General features: G+C 40.1%; 1 protein-coding gene across 5 annotated transcripts in view; it reads left to right on the top strand.

Moving 5' to 3' along the window:
• The window catches only part of CTNND2 (catenin delta 2), a 1,013,144-nt gene that overhangs the window by 860,872 nt on the left and 127,383 nt on the right, over positions 1 to 24,889 (top strand). For 4 of the 5 annotated variants that reach the window (XM_021076841.1, XM_021076844.1, XM_021076843.1 and 1 more), the window contains exons 15-17: positions 4,990 to 5,163; positions 17,550 to 17,624; positions 18,970 to 19,120. In XM_021076841.1, the coding sequence (XP_020932500.1) occupies positions 4,990 to 5,163; positions 17,550 to 17,624; positions 18,970 to 19,120 (400 nt within the window). The remainder of the gene's footprint in view (positions 1 to 4,989; positions 5,164 to 17,549; positions 17,625 to 18,969; positions 19,121 to 24,889) is intronic. The other variant, XM_021076845.1, reaches the window with a different exon arrangement.

The following is a 24,889-nucleotide window of genomic DNA, read 5'->3' as shown; positions in this document are numbered from 1 at the left end:
ATTAGACTTGTCTCCTGAGCTGCCATTCACTAAAGAGCCCCACATTTGCAGAGTCTCTCTGTAAACTGTGGATATCTTTGCATTCTTATATTTATCCTTATCTCTCTTTGTATAAGGAGCAAATGGCTTCCACGATCCCATCATCAAACCAACTAAGATAGAAATCTTTTAAATAAGATTGAAGCCCTAAGGAGAAGCAAAAGTATGAAAAAGCAAGTCTAAAAAGAAGATACTTTCTTTCTTTCTTTTTTTAAACCCACACATTGGCCCATTCCCGCAGCTGTGGGATTTTCTTCCTAAGCAGACATTTCCTACAGTGACCAGTGTGTGTCTCGCCCTCCCTGACCATGACCACATCAGAAAGTATTGTGTCCAAATTTCAGCAGCCCCTGGGCTTCTGTCATGGAGCACGTTACTTTCTTTCTCTTTTAAAAAGGTTTAACCATTACCATCTCAGAGAGAGAATACATATTTTCTTTTTTTTTTTTTAACTAGTGACTGAATGAACAGAGTTGCATTTTATTTTATTTTATTTATTTATTTATTTATTTATTTTCCCACTGTACAGCAAGGGGATCAAGTTATCCTTACGTGTATACATTACTATTACATTTTTTTCCCCACCCTTTGTTCTGTTGCAACATGAGTTTCTAGACAAAGTTCTCAATGCTACTCAGCAGGATCTCCTTGTAAATCTATTCAAAAGAAAGTGAATGATATAAACTTCACTGATTTGTTTTATTGATATTAGTCATGCAGTCATACATTTGAAGCCAGAAAAGTACTGATACATAAAAAAGAATGAAATAATGCCATTTGCAGCAACAAGGATGGACCTAGAGATTCTCATACTAAGAGAAGTAAGTCATATAAAGACAAATATCATACACCATCACTTCTACGTGGAATCTAAAAAACAGCACAGGGAACTATGTCCAATCTCTCGAGATAGACCATGATGGAAGATAGTATGAGAAAAGGAACATATGTATATATATATATATGTGTGTGTGTGTGTGTGTGTGTGTGTGTGTGTATATATATGTATATATATGTGTGTGTGTATATATATATATGTATATATATATATATGTGTGTGTGTATATATATATATATATATATATATGACTGGGTCACCATGCTGTATAGCAGAATTTGACACAACAATATAAATCCACTATTCTCTAATAAAAATGCAAATAAATCTATATACAGAACAGAAACAGTCAGAGACGTAGAAAACAAAGTTATGGTTACTGTAGGGGGAAGGGGAGGGGAGGGATAAATTAGGAGTATAGGATTAACTGATACCAACTACTATATGAAATAAGGATGTGCTGTATAGCACAAGGAACTATGTTCAATATCTTATAATACCCTATAATGGACAATAATCTGATAATTATATATGTAAGTGTGTGTGTGTTTGTGTAAGCCTGGGTTGTGCCCTGTCTTTATTACATAGAAAGTTCTCCCTCCTGACATGACAATATTTTGCTTTTTTATATATATTATTTCCATATTTCAAGTTCTTAGAAAATATTTGGTCCTCAAGATAAAGTCCAAATTAAACATGGCTTGTATAAGGCCTATTCATAGATTTGGTTTTGTGTTCTTAGGACGAAGTAGCTGGTAATCAGTGTTTCAACTGTTAAAGATTTAGTCACTGCTTACCTTAAAGCCATGTGCCAGTTTTGAAGAAATTTTGGGATCAGTGCCCCTTGTATTTACATTTATAAATGACATATTTCCATTTGGTAAAAGAAATTTATCATATCAAGGTAATTTGCATCTCCCATGATTTTTCATGGCTCCTCCTAGCTCTAGAAAGTTGGCATTAAAAGTTTGCTTCTCTACAACCACATCAATCTGACCCTATGTCACCATTGCCCTATAGCCCTGTTGCTATTGATTCGTTAGGCAACATGACATCAAGTGTGTTTACACAACTCTTAAAGTCTCTTTCTTAAAGAAGATTTCTGGTCTTTTACAGGTGATGAAAATATTTTTTAATGGACAGTTGATACTTCTTTCCCTATTAACTCAATGAAAGTTGAGTAAAGTACTCAGATAAAAGCAGGATACACTGACTGGCTTTGAAATAGTGGTGTTTTTTTTTTTTCTTTGTATTGATGTGCCAGGTGCTGTCAACATTGGGAAATAGCAGAGAATCCCCTTTGAACTTCTCTCATGACCATCAAAGATTGTCTGTATTCACATCAGTTTTCCTTTTATTTCCTTCACATTCTCTCTGTAGCCATTAAGAAAGGATTGTAATAAAAGATATTAAGAGCCACTTAGATCAACATGTCAGAGAAGAAGAAAATTGTCTACTGATTTAGCCATTTATCCTATTTTATTGTGCAGAAGTTAGAAAAAAAAAAGAACAAGATGAAACACAGCAAATGATAACAGCTTTTTTTTTTTTATCTTGATAGTTTGTCTGTCATTTGTTCTAACAAGCAAGCAAAATAGTGCTTCTCTATACCTTTCCTGTTATTAAACTCATAGCTGAGAGGGAAATTTCATCCATGATGAGTTCTATATCTTTGTATGAAAGCTAAAGCTTTTTTTTTTTCCTTTTGTCTTTTTAGGGCTGCACCTGTAGCATATGGAGGTTCCCAGGCTAGGGGTCAAATCAGAGCTGTAACTGCTGGCCTACACCACAGCCAAAGCAATGCCAGATCTGAGCCACATCTGTTACCTACACCACAGCTCACAGCAATGCCAGATCCTTAACCCACTGAATGAGGCCAGGGGTCGAATCTGCATCCTTGTGGATGCTGTCAGATTTGTTTCCATTGAGCCGCAATAGGAACTCCTAAATCTTTTTATGAAAATGATAGCTTAAACATTTTAAGGAGATGACAACATAAACAATGAAAAAACAGGTAATTTTCCATTTCCTTTTGCACTAGTGTATAGATTCAATGTCCCCAGCTGGTTTCCTTTGAGAGACCAGTAATACTCTTGCTTTCTAATTGAAGTCAACAAACCTATAAAATGATTGTTCTCTTTGCCTGGTTCTATCTTTCTATCCAGTGCAGTGAGTCAGTCTCAAATCATGAACCAGGAGCGTTGTGATTAGTCTGGTTCACTTTCAGTTTTTTTTTGTGTGTGTGTGTATTTAAAAGGGACGGAGTGGGAGTTTCTGCTATAGTGCAGTGGGTTAAGGATCTGGCATTGCCTTGTGGCATAGGTCACAGCTGTGGCTTGGATTCCATCCCTGGTCCAGGAACCTCTATATGCTGTGGGTGTGGCCAAAAAAGAAAAAAATAAATAAAACTAAAAGAGTTAGACTGGTTTCATTGATAGGTGCTGCACAGGTGCAAGTCATCCTTGAATGGTTTAGAAGTGGTTTTTGTTGAAAGAACAGGAAGATTTCCACGTTGAATGTCCTTGTTCTGATGTTGACATTGAGCAACACTCTCATTGAAAATGACCTTTCATGGGATGTCCATCACCCATCCATGGCATGTCATTCATCTCTGTGCTTTAGCCTTGACTTAAGCTGTATCATAATTGAGAAAAAGAAGGTGTGAATTTTTAGTTCTACTCTTGCAAAATAAATGATGGAATTCTTGAAATTATTTGGGACTGTTTAATGACTTTTTATTATTTCTATCAACACTTCTATTTGTGTTACAAGCCTATATTTTCTTCCAGGTAAATTTTCAGACCTAAGGAACTTAGATTCTGAAATATAGTTTTGTTTTCATATATAAATACACATATATGTACACACATGAACATACATGTATGTACATAAAGTATCTGTGAGAAGATTGGGATATATAAATATCATTTAGACTATATTTTAAGCAAAAGCAATCATTAATAAACACAAATAACCAGTTAAGAAACTTAATACTCCTATTCTAATATTATGAATTAATTGTTTTGTTTTACTGTGATTTTTCTCAAAAATGAATATGGGAATTTTTTTTACACGTTACTTTATTGCTACCCTTATTATATTTATTGCCTTTGTTTTTAATGAAAAGGGTTAGTGTGATCAAAGATCAGAATCATTGGAACTTCTAACATTTTTTAAAATTATAAGAATAATAGAAAAGTGTAAATGTAGAAAAAAGAAAGATGTAAACACTTTATTAATAAGTGTTTATTATCGTTACATGTTTTTCATGTTATATTTTACTTGGTATAAAATACAAACCCCATAGTACTTTGCATCCTACTTTGTTTAATTTTTATCATAAACATTTATCCATATTGCTACATGATCTTCATAACTATCATTTTTAAGGCTCTGCCAATGTCTTTGTCCATAATTTTAAATGTATGTGTAGTTAATTGTTAATTACATTTTCTCCTGTTATTTATTAGATTAAATGCCAAGCCAACATCGGAGTTTCTATAAGATCAAAATTTGCCTTTAGCTCATGTCAGTGTATCTAAGAAACTATAACAGGTTTCTCTCTTTTGTCTGTTCTGTCATTTGTTTTATGCCCATAGATGCAATGACAAAACATGTATGTTACAAGAGGTATAGGAATTTATCACAGTTAACGCTTATACAAAGAACTGAGGGTATTTGAGTTAACAGTCTATGCTGTGCCTATAGTAAGTACACTTACTGGAAAGTATGCTGCCTCATTTTTAGCCTTCTTCCACCCTGCCCAATCAAAATTAACCCCTCTCTTCTCCTTCCTTCCTAAAGCAGTGTGCTAAGCTCATTCTCGGAGCACATATCCAATCTACTGCCAGTAACATTCATTCATGTTCATGCTCCAACCCCCTCCATCTTCCAGCAGAAGCTCTTGGTGGGCAGGAATGGCTCTCCCATTTTTTGGCAGTCCCCTGATTCTAATGCTGTAGATGTTCTCCAAATGTCAAGACACCTGCTGTAGATGTTCACCAAATGTCAGGACATCCTGCTTTTGTTTTGGTCTTTGATGTTTGCAGAAGGCAATGTTGAGAAGTGTAAAAATGTTAAAGATGTTTACTCTCTCATTTCTCTTCCACCAGTGGGATGGAGTAGGACCTCTTCCAGACTGTGCAGAACCACCAAAAGGGATCCAGATGCTGTGGCACCCATCAATAGTCAAACCCTACCTCACACTGCTCTCTGAGTGCTCAAATGCAGACACGCTGGAAGGGGCGGCAGGCGCCCTGCAGAACTTGGCTGCAGGGAGCTGGAAGGTATGACCAGTTCGTTACAATAAAAGAGAAATTTGGAGCTGTGAGAATGTCCTTAGAAAATACAAAAAGTCCAATTTTGAGAAGTGCAATTGTAAGAAAGTTTCTGAGGATATTAGATAAAGGCCGGTTACATTGAACTGTTGCACATAGAAAGGTATTTTTTTTTAATTCTTTTTAAGGGTTCAGGGGTCCTCGAAGATTGCTACAAAACAGAGGAATAGATGTAAGAACAGTCATTGAAGAGGCTGTGACATGCCTTTCATTCTATTTGTATAGCCAAGCTACTTGATTTTCAGGGGAGACTATGACAAGTTGAGGCTTTTCAAAGCACTGTCATTGACAGTTAAGGGAGCTGTTACCCAAACAGCTCATATAAAAACCCCTGTGAATCCTGTAATGATGTAGCTGGTCCTATCCCCAAAGAAAAGAACCTCTTGCATTTTTAAATTATGAAATTACAGAGAAGAATAGTATTGTTGGTTATCTTTGGCAAAATGTAAAAGTAAAGCAAATGTATGGTTTGCAGAGATTTGGAGGGTCTTTTTCTCTGGGTTTTTATAAACACACACTGTTGGTTCTCACAGAAAATTTCCATGACCTTCTTTTTCATTAGAAAAGGATTCACGATAGAACAGTTGCATTTTGTCACTAAGAGTTACATGAACTAATGCGCCTTCTTGCACAAAATAGTGTAACCTCTTAAAAGAATGAGGGCATAGGGGGGAAACATCAAGAGAGGGAGTTTGGACCACTGCCTGCCATTTCCCATTCATTTAATATCAATCAATGCCTGGGGTTGGGGATATTCACAAGTCACTCTTTTTTTTAACCATTGATTTTCTTCAAAACAATATTAATATAGACTCATAGCTATACATAACTCTCAGAAGCCCAGTACTGTATGCACTACACATACTGGTTTCAGTATCATTATATAACAATACCTTCCCTTCTTATTATACCTTCCAGTATCTGCCTCTTGTCCCTTCTCTGTGCCATTGTCCTTCCCATTGCTACAGTCTCAGCTGCAGCATTTCCTTCTTTCTTGGGTGTGACACCCCAGCTTTTGAGACCCAGGCCCTGATTGCACTTCTCAGGGACTGGCTCCATACTCCTGCATGGCAGCCCCATCCCTTCTCTCAAGAGTCTTAGGAATGAGCATAGTTATCCTCCTTGATCCCTGCCCATAGAACATCACTAATGTTGTACATTAAGAATTCAGACTCAGCTGGTCTTGAAGTGAATTTTTCTCTTGCTTTTAACCAAAGGAAAGCTTCAGAGGTAGAGTCTCAGGCAGGATTCCAGAGGAGAGCCTTGCCTAACTAGAAAAGAGATAGTAATGGATATCAGCTCCTGGAACTGTTCCTTAACATTAACCCCCCTCTAAAGTCAGGAGGCTTTGACTCAAATCGCAATTCAAACTTATGCTCTCCCTTTTCTGAGCTTTGTGCACCTGGGGAAAGTATAACACTTCAGTGTGTCTCAGATGCATCATCTTTAAGCTGAGAAGAGCATGGTGCTTCACCCCACATCATGTACATCGGTCACAGCACTGAATGCAAAGATGGCAGCAGGATGTCATAGGCCAAGGGGGTTGTCACTGTATATACCCAAGAGTGCTAAGTTGTTGCAAGTCCCTACCCAGCTCCCTGCCTTGGAGGACAGACTAGAAGGTCATGGGAAGATAAACCCCTGGGTTTCAGACCTGAGTCTGACTGAGGGGCAAAGCCATCTAAATAGTGGGAAATCAAGTTTGCCATCTTTTGATTATCTTACAAATTATTATTTTCCTTGAGAAATACCTAGGTTCTTATAAGAACAACTTAAAAATGAAGCAATGTCTTTGAGCTTCAGAAGATTTTGAATGTAAGACTTCAACCTTGGCTTTAAAAGTTAAACTCTATATTCCATCGGTTTGAAAAGTTAATTAGAAATATGGAAAATTGATAAAGACATAAATAAAACTGCTGGAGTTGAAAATACAGCATCTGAAATGAAAAATCCATAGAATGGGATCAACAGCAGATTAGACATTACAGAAGAAAAGATTAGTGAATTGAAAAATAGAAGTTGGAAACTGTGCAAAATGAAACACAGAGAAAAAAGAAAAAAAAAGCTCATCATAGTGCATCGATGAGCTTCAAACATCGTGATGTACATGTATCAGTGGAGCCCCAAAACAAGAAGAGAGAGAAAGGAGTATGAAAACAAAATGAAATAATGGTTGAAAACTTTCCAAATTTAATGAAAACCATAAACTCACACATCTAAGCATCTCAAGAAACTCTGTACCAGAAACATGAAAAATTGTAATCAGATTATTCAAAGTCAGTAGTAGAGACAGAATCTTAAAAGCAACTGGAGAAAAAAAGACACGTTACATACCAAGAACTGTAGCACTTCTCAACACCATATTTAAGGATCAGTGTCACCAGTTATTCGTTTATTCATGCAGGTCTTTGTCGAGTGACTGTGAATGTCCTTCTAGAAGATCTGGTCTGTAAGGTCTCAGTGAGCACAGAAACAAAGGGCCATTTTTTTTTGTACCCCACTGCTCAAACACAAGTGTTGAACTGAATTTGTATCTATGTCCAAATGTCTTTCTTATAGATAAGCCTTTTATAGTTATACACATCTATTAATCACTAGGCAGGTAATAGCACGTATCATGACCATCAGATGGTCCCATTTTATGACTGTTTGGTCTCTGAGTCAAATGGGAATATACAGTCACTATGATGTAAAATCGATAGAAAAGAGTTGTGGAAGAGCTGTTTTCTTCTCTGTTTCCAGACTCATCGATGTATTGCCGGATACAGATTTCAGTAGCATTACCCAGTTCCACCATTTCTGCAGTGTTGCACTTTCTGTTTAAATTGGTGAAATTTAGGTATTTAGAGTAACAAAGTAATAAATTTATAATTTATATTATTATTTTTTATGATTTTTATTTTTTCCATTATAGCTGGTTTACAGTATTCTGTCAATATTCTACTGTAGAGCAAGGTGACCCAGTCACACATACTTGTATACATTCTTTTTTCTCACATTTATGCTCCATCATAGGTGACTAGATATAGTTCCCAGTGATATACAGCAGGCTGTCATTGCTTATCCATTCCAAAGGCAATAGTTTGCATCTATTAACCCCAAATTTTGTACTAATTTAGTTTATACTGATTTTATACTTTTTGATATTCAAAAATTATCTCCTATTTTGGTTATAGAATGAGAATTACAGAGGATGTCCAATAAAATTTCTCAATATTTTACAGCAATAACATCTCACTGTTTTCAGTGCATAAACCTGATCATTAGTTCAGGAGAGTTATCCCCACATATCCAGAGGGCATTGACTTGGTAAATCTTTCTATTCCTAATAGAGTAGAGACTACTGAGAAAGAGGCAGAATAGCTGAACCAACATAAATCAACATCACAAAAGCACGTATAAAGGTCAATCACATTATCATTATCAGCTTTTGTTCACTTTTATCATTTACCATGTTAAATGACAAGGGAATATGTGAGAAGGGATAGATAATCTATGGGAATGATTTGAGATGATATTCATTAAACCAAACATTGATAGTTGTAATTTTTTAAAGATTGAGAATAATTTGGAGTTCCCTGATGGCTCAGTGAGTTAAGGATCCGGCATTGCCAGTGCTGTGGGTCGCTGCTATGGCACGGGTTCAGTCCCTGGCCTGGGAACTTCCACATGCCAAGGGCATGGCCAAAAAAAAAAAAAAAAAAAAAAAAGGGAAAAATGAAAGAGAGAATAACTTGTACCAAAACCAAACAAAAAAATCTTTACTTTCAAAAAGCTCAATGTAAAAAAAAAAAAAAAAAAAAAAAAAACTGAGTAGTTATATAAGATTGACTTTGGACACACAACAGCCTCAGATTTCTTGTGGACAGCATTAGCATCTGAAATCTAGGATTCTAAGAAAGTGTTTCTATAGCAACTGTTGTAATTTAGCGGCATTTTTAAGTATCCTTAACTTTTATGACCCAAACACAGAAATCTGAAGGTAAAACACCAGAATTGTGCATGGAGAGAGCTTTTTATAGACTTCATCATCTGAAACAATAACTTCTCTTTATGGGAGGATCGTGCACACTCTTTTTCTGTGTCAAATTGACTAGCAAGCTAGACCTTCAAAATGGCTCCAAACACTTCTTAAACTTTAAAACAGTCATTACTTGGTTTATGAGCATGAGAGAAACATAATGGCAGAAGCTAAGTGAAATGTTTTTCATAGCTAACATGGACTTCAGTTACCTTTTTCTCATTTACAGTATGATGATTTTGTTTATCACAGAATATTAAAACGGTTGGATATAATAGTTTGAAAATTCCAAAATGTGAATGAATGCTCTTTCGACTCCCATTTTATTGTAATTGAACTTTGTGAAAACCCAGGGCTTGAACTATAGAAATGTGTCTATACTTGCTATTAAGCCAGATGCTTCAAGTATCTTTTGTGGTCAGTTTTCTCCCTAAAAAGTGACTATTCTCAGAAAGCCCATTTATGTTTAAAGTAAAAGAGAATGAAGAGATACTTGGACATTAATCTGTTAATATTTAATGAAGTCATATGATAGCAACATAGGTTTAGTGAGAAGGAAACAAAATCTCTGGCCATGTGGCCCAAATGAATAAAAAATGTGAGAACTAGGAAATTTGAGACTTGTCCCTAGGGACAGGGATGACAGCCTTGAGAGGGGCACTGGGTTTAGTGTTCCTTAGCAATTAGTGTATCATGTAAAAGTGAACCACAGTGGATTAGTGGAATCCAACAAATAAAAGCAAAAATCATGGTCTAAAACAAAGATCTTTGTCCTAGTTAAGTGTTATATAAAGCATAAGGTTTAAATGCAAGAAATGGAGTTCTAGGGAGTTCCCGTTGTGGCGCAGTGGTTAACGGATCCGACTAGAAACCATGAGATTGTGGGTTCGGTCCCTGCCCTTGCTTAGTGGGTTAACAATCCAGCGTTGCTGTGAGCTGTGGTGTAGGTTGCAGACGCGGCTCGGATCCCGCGTTGCTGTGGCTGTGGCGTAGGCCAGTGGCTACAGCTCCGATTCGACCCCTAGCCCGGGAACCTCCATATGCAGTGGGAGCAGCCCAAAGAAATAGCAAAAAGACAAAAAAAAAAAAAAAAAGAAAAAGAAAAAAAAGAAAAGAAAAAAAAAAGAAAAGAAATGGAGTTCTGAAAGATTGTGATGAAAATGGGGCATAAAGCATCATGCCTAATGGGTTAGAAATTCAGCCAGAATAAATGCAGAGATTATCTGAGGACTCTGCCCAATCATCAGGCTCCTAGAGACAATACACTCAGTTGAACATGATGACTAGCCTGAGGCAGGACAAGGATAGGCCCAGCTTTTGGAGGAGACAGAGTGGAGCAAGGTCAACCAGGTCATTAGTCTAATCATGTAATACTGAGCAGATTGTTCTAAGACCCCAGTACATAGTACTGATTGCCAGGACTGCACCTGTGTCATACCACGCCAAATGTATCCAAACTGACTATCAAGTAAGCCCATTTTTGGATAGTTTGTCTTTACTTTCATCATTATCATTGAGTAGCAAAGCCTTACATTACAGAACTATATTCTGAGATTGTAGAAATGCTAAATATGAGGAATTTCCACTTCCAGCCGATAAGCCAATAAGCCAGAGAAATATATGAAGCAATGGTTTTTAAAAACACTAAGCATTAGACAGTGAAGAACAGTGATCTCTGAGAAACAGTAAATAAGGTGAGCCCCATGATTGTACCAGCTCATTATCTGAGAGAGGTTCCAGACCATGGCACAAGTATTAGGAACCCAGAAGGAGCTCAACACTCTCTGAGATAAGGAGATGGAACTGGGAATCTGGGGAGACCAAGGTGACTTGAGCTCATAGGACAGAGCACCAAAGAGGAGAAAGCCACATATAGAACCCTAGAAATATGCAGAATCCCCCTCCAATATGAGCTGTGTCAGTCCATACATGTGAGGGAAACACCCAAGGCTGAAGAAACAACCTCCTGAGGTTATTAGACAGAATGAAACTTGGTGTGTACACAGGAATGCATCCCAAGAGCCAGACAGGAAAACCTCATAATTTGTGCATCATTGGGTAGAGTACTCTCAAGTCTTGCTTCAGTCCTGCGGCATAATTAGCCCTGGACTAAATATGTTCCAGTCTTTCCTATGAAATCTTAAAAGTAAGACCCAGAAAGATTAATAGTTTCCAAGTAAATTAACAGCATCCTAGAATAAAGTTTAAAAATACCTATAGGAATACAAAAATATCCAACACCCAACACATTAAAATTAAGGATGTCTGGCATCCAGTTGAAAATAACACTGTTAAGCGAATAAACAGGAAAATGTGATTCAAAATGAAGAGAAAAATCAATCATTCAAAACCAATTCAGAACCAAATAAGGTGTTAAAAATAGCACACAACCAGTTATTATAAATGTATTTCATGTATTCAAAAAGTTAATTAGAAATGTGGAAAATATATAAAACAAATAAAACTTCTCAAGATGACAATAAACTGTCTGAAATGAAAAAACACATGGAATGGGATTAACATCATGTTAGACATTGCCAAAGAAAATACTAATGAATTTAAAGACAGCAATGGAAACTATACAAAATGAAATGCAGAGAGAAAAAAAGAAAACTACAGACCATCCGTGAGCCTGAAGTGGTCTGATATATGTGCAATTAGAATCTTTAGAGGAGAGTAAAGAGAAAGAGAACAGAAAAAAAAAATATTTGAAGAAATAATGGTTGGAAATTTTCCACATAGTTTCACATTTTTCAATTTTAATGAAAACCACAAACTCATAGATCCATACAGCTCAAGGAACTCTAGACACAGGAAACATGAAGGAACTGTACCAAGGTGCTTCAACATCAGTCATAAAGAAAAAAATCTTAAAAGCAGCCAGAGGGGGAAAAAATAAGACAAGTTCCATGCAAAGATAAGGGTGACAGCTGATTTTTCACCAGCAACAATGTCAGTGAGAAGACAGTGAGGCAGCATCTTTAAACCCTATCGTGTATAAAGTTGATTTTGGCTTGATATCTACAACCTGTCTCTACAGGAAACTCTGACAATACCTAGAGCAGATATAAAGCTGTATGTGGAAAAAAATCCTTTCTGAGCCCAGGTTTATTCATGGGCTAGCCTGGGAACTGGCATGGTTAATTACCGGAGCAGTGGAGACACAGAAATTCGAACATGTAGAGTTTAACTGTCCCAACATGATAAGAGCTATGGTGGCCCAGGACATGCCTCCACTCAGTATTGTGTTCTTCTAGTCCTGTAAATATTCATGAGCCCTGCATCGAATGTTCATTCTGTCCCCACACACAGGGACCACAGAATTGAAGGATGAGTTTGGCTTTAAAAAAGACCACCAAAGAAATGTATGATCATGTCAGACCCTGACTACATTTTTGTGCAAGTGGTTAGAACCTGCTGGTCCTATCTATAATTGCAGTGGCTTTGATATTTTTTATATAGCCCCTTTTAGTGGAGAACACTCTTCTTAAATAATATGTACTTGGAAGGAAATCAACCTGACATTTTTCCTTCACCAGCTTAATATTTTTAACCTCCAACTGTGAGCCAGAAATAAGATGACAATTGAAATAAAGAGATGAATGTGATTTGGTAACTTCCTTCAGGTACTTTCCAGTATAATAAACATGTAAACAAAAAGTCCAGAAAACACAATGATAGATACTATAATAGGAGTATGTAACAAGGATGTATATATGCACAAAGCACAAGGGTGTCCCAAGGGTCATTTTTATCAGGAAGAGGTCAGGGTTGAGGAAGCCAATTTCTAATATCACCAGTTAAAACCTAGGGCTAGGGGTCAATGAGCAGGTATATTTTAACACACTAGTACATCTCCTTATTTAGAGGAATGCTAGTTGCTGTAACAAAGAGACCCCCAAACAAGCAAGGGTTTAAACAAGATAGCAGGTAGAAGCTATTTTCTCTAATGTAACAGGTAAGGGCAGGTGTGTGAGGATGGAGGCTCCCCTCCAGGAATTAATTCACCCAGGCTGAAAACTGTCCTCCCATCTTAAAGGTGTGACCTCCAAGGCTACTCTTATTGTCACCATCCACTAGCAAGAAGCAGAAAAAGAGTGCAAATCCACAACTAGAAATGTTGTCTTTTGAAAGTCTTCTTGGAGCCCTTTTTTTTTTTTTTTTTTTTTGTCTTTTGTCTTTTTGCCATTTTCCTGGGCCGCTTCCATGGCATATGGAAGTTCCCAGGCTAGGCCTACACCAGAGCCACAGCAACGTGGGACCCAAGCCGCATCTGCAACCTACACCACAGCTCATGGCAATGCCAGATCCTTAACCCACTGAGCAAGGCCAAGGATTGAACCCACAACTTCATGGTTCCTAGTTGGATTCGTTAACCACTGAGCCATGACGGGAACTCCGTTGAAGCACTTATTTTGTCTGATGAAAAAAAGGAAAAAAAAAATCGCATAACCAAAACACTTCAAGCAAGCTCAATCAAATTCAGCTATTTCCCAGTCCCTCGAGGCTCAATGCTTGACCACATTTATATTTGTCAATCTTCATCTTTTCCTGCTTCCTGTAGTTAATGCCAAACTTAGGGGGTCTTGCAGGCATATCCCTGAAGGGGATGGACATTGTGTATTCATTTCTGTCTGGAATCATTTCTCTCCTGTGCTGCCTCTGGCCCAGGACAAGCCTCTTCATCCTGTGGGGTTCCCAGCTGGGATGGGGCTGGGATGATTGGACCATCTCTGGTCCAAAGTGCTCTCCTGACTCACACCTGCCTTCCTCACCATAAAGCTCCTATGAGATACAGCCACATCTTCTCCTTAACCCAGGCAGGCACGGTCCACACCTGCCTTTCTGATGTGTCCCAGCTACCTGACCTACCAACCCTTCTGAAGCTCTGGGTCCTTAGCCTTTTTCTTTGATAACTTACTTAACCCACCCACTCAAGAGCACAGAATGCTCGGGAGCTAGCCTGTGTCACACTAGGGCCACAGGAACTCTCTTATGCCCAGCAAGTCCTGTTGCCCTTCCCCCTGTGTGGCCCCCGCTCCAGGATGGTTCATGGTGGTAATTCCTAAGTCTGGTGCAGCTGGTGCTGAGGTCCAGGAAGGGCAGCAGCGCTTCTGTCCACTCTCTTCTGTCTTCCAGGGGGATTTTATCACCAGCCCCGCACATATAGAAAAGGACCTGTCTAGGGGCACTTTAGGTGGTATTCCTCCATGATGCTTTCACATCTCCTGCTCCCTCCCAGCCTGGATCCTTTTTCTTCCCTGCTTGGAAGCTCTGTGTGGAATCAGAGGAGGGGTCATGTTTTCTGCCTATTCTCAACCCCTTTCAGGTCTGTCCCATCTTCATCCCGCATCTATGCCCTCTAGCCTTAGACACTAAACACTCACTTATCTGTCCCATCTTGAACTCACCTCATTGAACCAAATAGTGGTGGAGCCTCTCTCCAGGAAAAACCATGGGCAAGGAGCATTTTATCGTTTCAACTTTTTGTCCCATCACATGCAAAAAGGCCATTCTCATTGTCATTCCAGTTATATATGACTTCTTGTATCTGATTTGCTGAATCCTGGCAAATTGTTCTCATATCAGACTGAAGTGTCCAGTAGCAACATTGACAGTACTAAAAGGGTCTGTAACTTGGGAGTTGAGAGGAATGCCAGATGGGCTATTGGAAGACTAGAATAATACCACGAATTCTTACTTCAAGGTGAATAGGTGAATTTGGAAGGGATTAGATCAACTATGGGTGCAGACTGTATAACTTCTGCTGTCTTTCTGAGAGGCTAATGAGAATGGCAGTCAACCACACCAGCTCTGGGGCACTGCTCCCTGAGTTCAGGACCTGGTTGAACATCAACAGCATGTTAGCCTTTTCTTATCTATATAACGGGAGGAGCAGTAGTGCCTACCACAGAGGGTTGAGATGGGTTCTAAATGAGTTAGTATAAAAAATCAGAGCAGTGCCTGATACTTGGTTTAAGTGCAAGGTATGTTTTAGCTGAGATCTTTTTGAGGGCTCATAGCTTTCCTGAGGTCTTCATTGGGAAATCCTTTCATCGGAAACAATTTGGGTCATGTTTCTGTGCTGTTTTCTCCTGGACCAGATCTTCCTCCTCCTTGTCTTCCTCCTTCTCTTTCCTCCTCTTCCATCTTTTCTTTGTCATCCTTCTCTTCCCCTTCCTGTTCCTCTTCCTTCTCCTCCCTTTGAATCATCAAGTATCCTCTCATGGAACATCCTTCTTAAAGCCATCTCGGTCCACATCTACTCTGTCCCTTCTCTCCTCACCGGTGGACTCAGTACACAGTTCCATCATTCTGTTTGCAGTCAAGTTCTGTCCGAAGATTTCCACTTTAACCACAATGAGTTAAGGTACACTTTTCTCTCTTGTTCATCTATTTTGACATTCATGATACTTCCCCTTTCGTTTCTGTTAACAACTTGCAACTTGCACTTTCTTGGCAACTCATGTACTTTGCTCACTTTGCAGTGCTGTCCAAGGCAGCTCTTTTGGAAAAACTCTATATGAGCCTCGCAATTCTGTAAGTGCACCTGGGGAACATGCCCCATTTCCAAAAGACCTTTGACTGTATTAGACCTTTCTCTCTTTTAACCTCTGGATGTCTTTACTCCATCTCATTGGGTTATACATAGGTTCACATGTGGGTTATACATGACCTACTCCGAGACTGCTTGGCTACTGTAAAAAGCAGCTTGCTGATAGTAAAAAGCATTACTATCCTGTATCTTTGCATGTCAAGAAAACTTTGGAAATATACAGCATCTTTTGAATGAAATATACATAATGTATTCTGCATTGTCATAGACTGAGCTAATATTGGGGATTTTCCATACCCAAACAAACACATACACAGCTAAAAGTTTTGAAATAAAGGTTATTTTCTATGCATCAGAAGCATAAGGTCAAATCCATCATCTGGTTTTCCCTTTTCACTTAGGCACAGCATGCCACTGTTGACCATTTTCTCAGGCCAGAAAGGTTTATCTACAAGTCATACACACTTTTGGCCACACATAGACATTTTTTGGTTACCTTCAAAGCAGTCCTCAGCAAAGATGACTCTCAGTGTTTTCCAGACACAAAATCACCTTTTCATCCAACATGGAGGAACATAATAGCTAGACTTCTAAGGAGGAAAATCTAAGTCCTAGCATACCCTTTGTGGTTCATTTCAGATGTGGCCAGGTTGTCCTCTGTCAGTGTTCAGAAGGATAGAGGGGAGGGCAGGGCAGTTTCTGAGACACTGAGCACAGGGGCTCAGGTAAGAGAATGAAATGATGGCAGAGGAGGGGGAGTATTGTCAACATCACAGAGAACAGATTAGAGTAAGGGGACTGGGGGTCAAGGGCACAGGTGACACCAAGGGCAGTTTGTCTAATTAACATCTTTGTTTCTCTATTTCCTTATATGTAAAGTAAGATTAATAAGGTCACTCTCTCGGGAATTTGGGGATTAGAAGAGACCACTAATGTGTAGGCCAGCATCTGGGGTCTGGGGTGAAGTGGTTCTGGGAAGGAGGTCATCTTTGGGCCCATAATTCAGCCCACGTTCCCAAGAACATCCCCTCTGGTCTCTCAAAAGTCCCAGGATATCTACCTGGTGTTAAAATGTATTGTTAATATTCACCTTGCCATATGGAGATGTTGATCCCACACTCTGATTTCCATTTTCTTCCTTTTTCTAGCTTCCCTCCGTAGTTTTAGGGAAGAACCCACCAATGAATGGGCTGCAGAAGCCGAGTCTTTTCTGGGCACTCGTGACCCAAAGGTTCACAGGTAGTAGAGGAGGTAGATGGAAATCCTGTCTCAGCATGTCAGATTGCAAATGAAATTTCCAATGGACCTGACAGAGGTGTTGAACTGTCTTCAGGAAGCTCCCTCCTCCCTGGGAAGGGATATCCAAATAGCCAGATTTCAATAAGCCTTTGAGATTTTTCCATGTCTAAGACTTTCTGACCATCCGTGTCCTTGCTCCCTGAGAGTGGGGCTGTGAAATAGTTCATTGCGATCAAGAGATGCTTTAGAGAGTTCTGTCTGCTCGCCCACCCCTCAGGCTTCCTAGAGCTTCAGGCACAGAGTGGGGACAGGGACAAGCCAGCGGTGTGAATTGATGGTGATAAGAAAGTATGTGACCCAGTCATACATATGTATACAGCAGAAGTTGACAGAACATTGTAAATCAACTATAATTAAAATAAAGTAGCTGAAAAAAAAAAGAGGAAACTATGTGAAATGTGACTTCTAACGTAGGACAGGATGAAGTTGTGTGTTTTTTTAATCTCATATTTCACGCAGGGCTGGGCTGAGGATGTGGCAGGCATGGCAAATGCCCTACGTTCACTGCCAGAGGGGGCTCCCTGCCTGCCACAGGTGAGAGCCAGCTCTGGGGTGCCTGTCCCAATGGGGAAAGTGGGTGGAGGGACCTGGTGGGGAGGGGTGGGGACTTTGTCCACTTTTGGTCCCTAGGAGGACTCGGCCTCAGGATCCAGAACCTCATGTTATGAATTTAATTTTCCTAGAATATAAATGAAATTGCAACAGATTAAACCCTTATATTGGCTTGTTTTTATGGTGCACGCTCTTCTCTGAAACACTGTACAAGAATATAAAGTGTATACACAAGTGGCTGGAAAATCTGAGCCTACCTGTATTCTGTTAAATAAATCTGAACCATCCTGATCTTGCAAGTACATTTCTATAAAAAGCCTTAGGTGTGTCTTACTAAGGCCAGCAACCACTAACCCAAAACAAATTGTACGCTTACTTTATAAATTACACATTGAATTATGGCCCTAGATATAATACATTTCAAATTTTTTTTTCTTTTTTGGCCATAAACATGACATGTGGAATTTCCCCAGGCCAGGGATTGAATCCAAGCCATAGCTGTGACCAACACCACGGTGGCAGCAACGCCAGATCCTTAACTCATTGCACTAGGCCAGAGATCGAACCCATGCCTCAGCAGTGACCTAAACCACTGCAGTCAGATTCTTAACCCATTGTGTCACAGTGGGAATGCCTCAATTTTTTTTTAATTTTATAATTTTCACTCTTGATTTTTAATGTCATATTTCCCTCACCCCACCCCTACCATTTTCTGACTTATTTCCTCTTAATTATTCAGCAAACAACTTTTGACAGTACTTTCAGCAACTCATCTCTCTGCCCTACCTCCAAATTCAAGTCTCTTTAAAGAAAATCGCCTATACTCTACATTTTATCATTTCCTGCTTTTTCCATGATTAAAAAAAAAAAATTCTCAATGTCAAGAGCCATCCCTTCCTGTTCCAAACCTCCATATCTTAAAGTGTCAAGTATAGACACCACACAGAGTTCCCTGGTGGCTCGGTCCTGTAAGGAATCCAGTGTTGTCACTGCTGTGGCACAGGTTCGATCCCTGGCCTGGGAACTTCCATTTGCCTTGGATGTAGCCAAAATAGACATATGCAGGTGGCTTTCTAACTTGTGGACTGAGAAAGCTGGCACCAGAGAAATGAAGGGTGGTTAACTGAAACTTTTATCCTATGTTGCAGGCAAAATAAAGTGAAAATGTTTAAATACATGTCCAACATACTCAACCCATTCTGCAATGAGGTCTTGATAACTCCAGCTTTTTGGCTCCTGTAGATGGCAGTCTGAAAACCCACATGTGCTGTTTGCTCATGGGGTTTCCACCTCAGCTCCTCATGTCTTTGCCTCCCCTCATTTGCAGTGGTCAGTATATATCCGAGCTGCTGTCCGAAAAGAGAAAGGCCTGCCCATCCTCGTGGAACTACTCCGAATAGATAACGACCGTGTGGTGTGTGCAGTGGCCACGGCGCTCCGGAACATGGCCTTGGACGTCAGGAATAAGGAGCTCATTGGTACGTTCCTTCCAATTCCCAGTGTCTGCATTTTAAAATGGAAACATTTCCTGTGGTTAAACCCATATGCAGAACGTATATGCGCCTGCAGAAGCAGTGCACGCATTCAAGGCTTTGTTTCTCCAGCTCTCCTTCTGATGTCAGTCCAATGCACTGATTTATCTCTTAGACGTTAGAGGAAAATGTGATGTTTGTTGACTTTTCTAATCCTTGCAAATTAAAAAGGACCTTAGCACTCAGCACTGGATACCATCTTCTTGATCCTCTAAATCCTTGTCAGGCTGTTTGTTTGCTTTCCACGTTGGGAACTGGAATTCTAATGGGATTACCCACCGCTTTTCTTCCCCTCTCTGTTTTAAAATTTATTTTGGATTATACCTTACCAGTTTTTTAATCCCATTTTTTAAAGAACCATCTTCCTTTAGCTTGGTATTCAAGGAATAGGGAAGATCTTTTATTAATGAAGCATCAAGGAGGTCAGACATTCATCTATTTATTCAACAAATGTTTGTCCATGACCTACTTTGTTGCAAGCCTGTTCTAGGCCCAGAGATGATATGAATGAGCAGAGCTGAAAGGAAGCCTTTCCCTTGTGGAGTTTACATTCTGAAGAAGGTAGATGTACAAAGTCCAGAACCCATGCATGAATCCCATTGGTTGGTAGAAATTTTCTATGGGGAAAAAATGAGGCTGGTCAGGCTCTGTAATTGATGAGGTGGCAATTTTTACAAATTGAGGTAAAGGTCACATAATATGTGTGCTTCAATGTCTGGCTTCTTTCACTTAGTATAAGGGGTTGTGATTTTAAGTGAGAGGTCAAAGTCAAGATAGGATCTGTTGGGAAGGTAACATTAGATCGACTTGAAGGAGGTGGGAGTGGGCCGTGGGGCTATTTGGGTGTGAGGACATCTAGGCTGAGGGAATAGCCTCTACAGACAGCCCCCAGAAGGGCAGCTGAGAGCAAGGCCAGTGGTTTAAGGCCTTTGCGGGGCCTGGTGTGTGTGCTGCAGAGGGAGTAGTGGAGAGGCCTTCTGGTTCTTCCCTCTGTAGCTGGGAAGTTGCCCACCCCGGCCATTGCTGATTGACGCCTGGAGAATTGATGAACCACAGGGACCTGGCCAGGGAGAGGCACAAGGCTCCCCCAGACTACTGACCTATGGGGATGGAAGAGGTGATTCCCGTAGGGGATTGGTCAGTGCAGCAAGAGTGATGGTAAGCTGGACTTCAGGTAACAGGTGTCAGTGGACGCCAGGCAGCAGGGAGCTCACCACCCATCGTGGCAAAGTTTTGGATTATGAAGCCTCTGGGGGATTGGGAGAAGGCTAAGGAGAGCCAGCAAATGGGGAAGATTCCATTCCTGGGTCAGTTGCAAAACCAGACAGGGGACCAAATTTCATACTCAAATTATGCCCAGATACAGAGCTCTATGTCCACGATTCAAATTCCTGACTGTGGCATAGCCAGCCTAGTGGGATCTGGGAACCAGCCACTTTTCCTCCTCTCGTTTCACAGGACTCCTCATATCCTTCAACAAAAACCGAAGAATTTTTGAATCTCCAAGCCATTCATTTATTCATGGGGACCAGATTTCAAATCTGTGTCTAATTAATGCCATGATTTGCTATCTATGCTTGCAGTACATCATAGGCATGAAATAAAGTCACCATTTTGTGTTTATACTTAGTTTGAATTTAATTTGAATGTTGGTGGTGGATTTTATATATTTAAACTGAGCCACTAGCTCTCCCCGTGTCTCTGCTTCCCCTTTTCCTTACACAGTTGTTTTAGGGAAGACAGAGCTGAGGCATCCAATAAAAATCCTACAGCTCCTTCTATAAAATGGAGGAAAAATCAATTGCCAATCAGTCTGCTGCCCCGATACAAACCACTAGGTGTTGTGCGTTCGCAGGTTTTATTTCTTTGGGTGGATTAAAATATAACAAAATGGGGAACTATTGATTGGTTTTCTAGCTTCAAGGCGTCTCTTCTTTCTGAGAAGCCAGCTATCTAGAACTGTCTCTGAAGCAGGAACATTTGGCCCTCCACATCGCCCATGTTAAATTAAGCCTTTACTACCAAATGTCACCAGACAGGAAAGGGAGCCAACCATTTAAAAATAGGAGCGAAACTATCTCAGTTGGAGGCTTTATGGAATCAATAACTCGAATAAGAAAAGCAGAATTGAACCAACACCACACTATTCTATCTAGGAGGAAAGAAATGTGACCTGGGCTATCGCTTTTGCTTTCCATATTGTATCAGAGTATTGGTTTGTTAGAGGGAAATGCTATATAGAACTTTATAGGTTGAAAAGAAAGCTGTCAAATTTTGAACCAAGAACAAAAAAAATTAAACTTGGATTTTTCTATGGACCGTCAATCAAAGCTTTAGTGACCTCATATGCTTTCCTGGTGTTAAAGATGACTTTATGCTCAGGAGTTCCTATTGTGGCTCAGCTGGTTAAGGACCTGACTGACGTTGTCTCTGTGAGGATGCAGGTTTGATCTTGGTTTGATCCCTGGCCTTGACCAGTGGGCTAAGGATCCAATGTTGCCACAAGTTGCAGTATAGGTCACAGATGTGGCTCAGATCCAGTGTTGCTGTGGCTGTGGTGTAGGTCTCAGCTGTAGCTCCAAGTCCATTCCTAGCCTGGGAACTTTAATAAAAAGGAAAAAAAAAAAAGAGTTCTACTCTGAAAACTCCCAAAGAGACTCTCTGGCGTGAATCACATCTCTGTGTCCAACAGTCTGTCTGGCACGTGCCCTAGACATCTAACGGGCATCTCGAGTATAACCTCTGCAGACCTGAGTTCCTTATCTTCTCCCCCAAACCCATTCCTTCCACAGGCTTCCCCATGGCCATCTGTCCTTGCAGTGGTCCAGCATCAGCACCTCGCTGGCCCCCTTGATTCCTTTACTCTCATATCCAATCACAAATCTGGTCTTGTTCTGAATTTTCCCAGAACCTGGAACTTCTCATCTTCACTGCCTTGTCCCCCTAGATCATCATCTTGCCCTTGGGTTATTACTGCAGCTGCTATGTGGTCTTCCTACCCTCAGCCCCTGCAGTCTGCTCTCCATGCAGCAGCCAGAGGGTCCAGTTGGGATCTTAGTCAGAACATGTCTTTTTTCATTCAAAATCCTCCAACACTCCTCATTTCTTTGAGTGGAACATTAAGTCTTTGCAAAGCAGACCCAGCTCTGTATGATCCAGCTCTTTGTTCCCTCTCCAACTCACCTCCCTTCTCAGGGATGGTAACTTTTCTGTAGCCACTGCCTCAGGGTGGTTCCTTTAGGACCTGAGCCAGGACCCTGCCTCAGGGCCTTTGAACATGCCGGTCCCTCTGCCTGGAATCCTCTTTCTCCAAATGCCTGTATGGTTAGTCCTTATCCCACTCAAGTCTTTACTAAAGTGTTACTTTCCCAATACAACCTTTTCTGGTGACCATTCTTAAAATTCTACCCCCTCTTCATTGTTCTCCACACACTAATCACCCTCGAATACAGAACTTATTACTTATTTATCTTGTTCCGGATCCATCTCCCCCTCATGGGAATGTAACCCCTTTAGCAGCAGGAATTTCCATCTTGTATGTTTACTGATGTAGCTCATGAACCTAAAACAAGCCCTGACCCAGACAAAAGATTCGTAAATATTTGCTGAAAGAATAACTCAATTAATTGTTTTTCCTGCCTGGCTGTCATCTTATAATGAACTCCAAATCAGCAAAATATTAAGTAACCAAATGAAATAAAACATTAACTAAAGAAAATGATTTCATATTAATTAATAGTAATTTATTAATAATAAAGAAAATCATCCCCAAACCAGTTCATTTTCCTATGAAAAGTCTGCTAGTGGTATGCAGACACTCAGAATTTCAGAAGGAATTCGTCACTGGTTCTGCGGTCTGTGTAAATAACATCTCTTTTTAGATCATCTTCTAATCAGAGGTGGAGGATTGGACAGCGCTCACAGTCTGGTCACAGTCTGGAGTCTTCCTTGGACTCCATTATAAGGAAGACTCCAAATACCCATTCTACCCCATCATCTCTAATGAAGATCAGATAGTAGCACTAAAAGGCATGTGACATACTCTCCCTCTCCTTGTCTTCCCATTCTGGCTGTTTCCGTGGTTCCGTGTACATCCCTGCCACCAGGCAGTAAGGATGCTACAGGTGGATCTGTGTGTTCTTCTGAATGACGTGGTACAATAGTCAAGATGAATGCACATCCATCCATTTCTTTGCAATCTTCCAAAAATGTTTATTATCCTTCTGAGTCAAGTGTTATTTCATCATTCGGAGAGGCATTCTTTTTTCTGTTGGTTCTTTTTTTTTTTTGCTTTTTAGGGCCACACCAGCAGCATATGGAAGTTCCCAGGCTAAGGGTTGAATTGGAGCTGCAGCTGCTGGGCTGCACCACAGCCACAGCAACTCAGGATCTGAGCTGAGCCTGTGACCTACACCACAGCTGACGGCAATGCCAGATTCTTAACTCACTAAAGGTGGCCAGGGATCAAACCCACATCCTCATGGATACTAGTTGGGCTGGTTACAGGAATTCTAGAAAGGTTTTTTTTTTTAATTTTTAAAAACATTGTTGAGATAGAATTGATTTACAATATTGTGTTAATTTCTGCTGTATGGCAAAGTGATTCAGTTGTGTATATATATATATATATATCTCCATTCTTTTTCAGATTCTTTTCCCATATAGATTATCACAGAATGTTGAGTAGAGTTCCCTGTGCTAGATGGCAGGTCCCCATTGACCATCCATTCCACATGCCAGAGTGTGCATATGCCAGTCCCAAACTCTTAATCCATCCCTCCCCCCATCTTACCCCTTCGGTATCCATGAGTTTGTTTTCAAAGTCTGTGAGTCTGTTTCTGCTTTATAAGTAAATTTATGTGTATCATTTTTTTAGCTTCCACATACAAGTGATATCATATAGTATTTGTCTTTCTCTGAAAGGGATTTTTTTTTTTTTGTCTTTTCTAGGGCCACACTCATGGCATATGGAGGTTCCCAGGCTAGGGGTCGAATCACATCTGTAGCCACCAGCCTACATAAGAGCCACCAGAAAGCCAGATCTGAGCCACATCTGTGACCTACACCACAGCTCACAGCAACGCTGGATCCTTAATCCACTGAGCGAGGCCAGGGATTGAACCTGAAACCTCATTGTTCCTAGTCGGATTTGTTAACCACCGAGCCACGAGGGAAACTCCGTGAAAAGGTTTTTTTTTTTGTTTTTTTTTTTTTTTTTTTTTAATGGTAACAATTAGCTTCAGAGAAAATAAAAGACACTCTGTATTGCTCTGAGAAGTTTACCAAAATGGCATCCATATCAGCACATTTATGGTTCCTGATGAAGATGGCAGGTATTTATTATGCCAAAATCTCACGCTATCTGGCAACAAACAAACTCTAACAAAATAAAAAGCTTTAACCCATAAGAACACTGGACAGGAGAGACACAGGGTGGTCTCCCCAAACTGCCCCTTATCTCTAACCATGGGTTTTGATGAATTCTTCAGCATTCTGTACCATCATGCCTGCTCACAAACCTTTACCCAAGCTGTTTCCCACCCATGCGTCTGTGCATGTTCTTTCACTTCTGTGTGCTTCCTGACCTCCAGCCATCAATAAGAGCCCAGCTCGGGGTGGCCTTCCTGATGAACGCTGTCCTTGAACACAGAAAGGAAGTGGGTAGTACCTACTTGATAAAACATCCTTTAATTGGGAGTTCCCATTAATTGGGAG

The sequence above is a fragment of the Sus scrofa genome, chromosome 16 (assembly GCF_000003025.6).
Source record: "Sus scrofa isolate TJ Tabasco breed Duroc chromosome 16, Sscrofa11.1, whole genome shotgun sequence".
NCBI lineage: Eukaryota > Metazoa > Chordata > Mammalia > Artiodactyla > Suidae > Sus > Sus scrofa.
The sequence above is the reverse complement of the archived record's forward strand: the minus strand, read 5'-3'. Positions and strand labels throughout refer to the sequence as shown.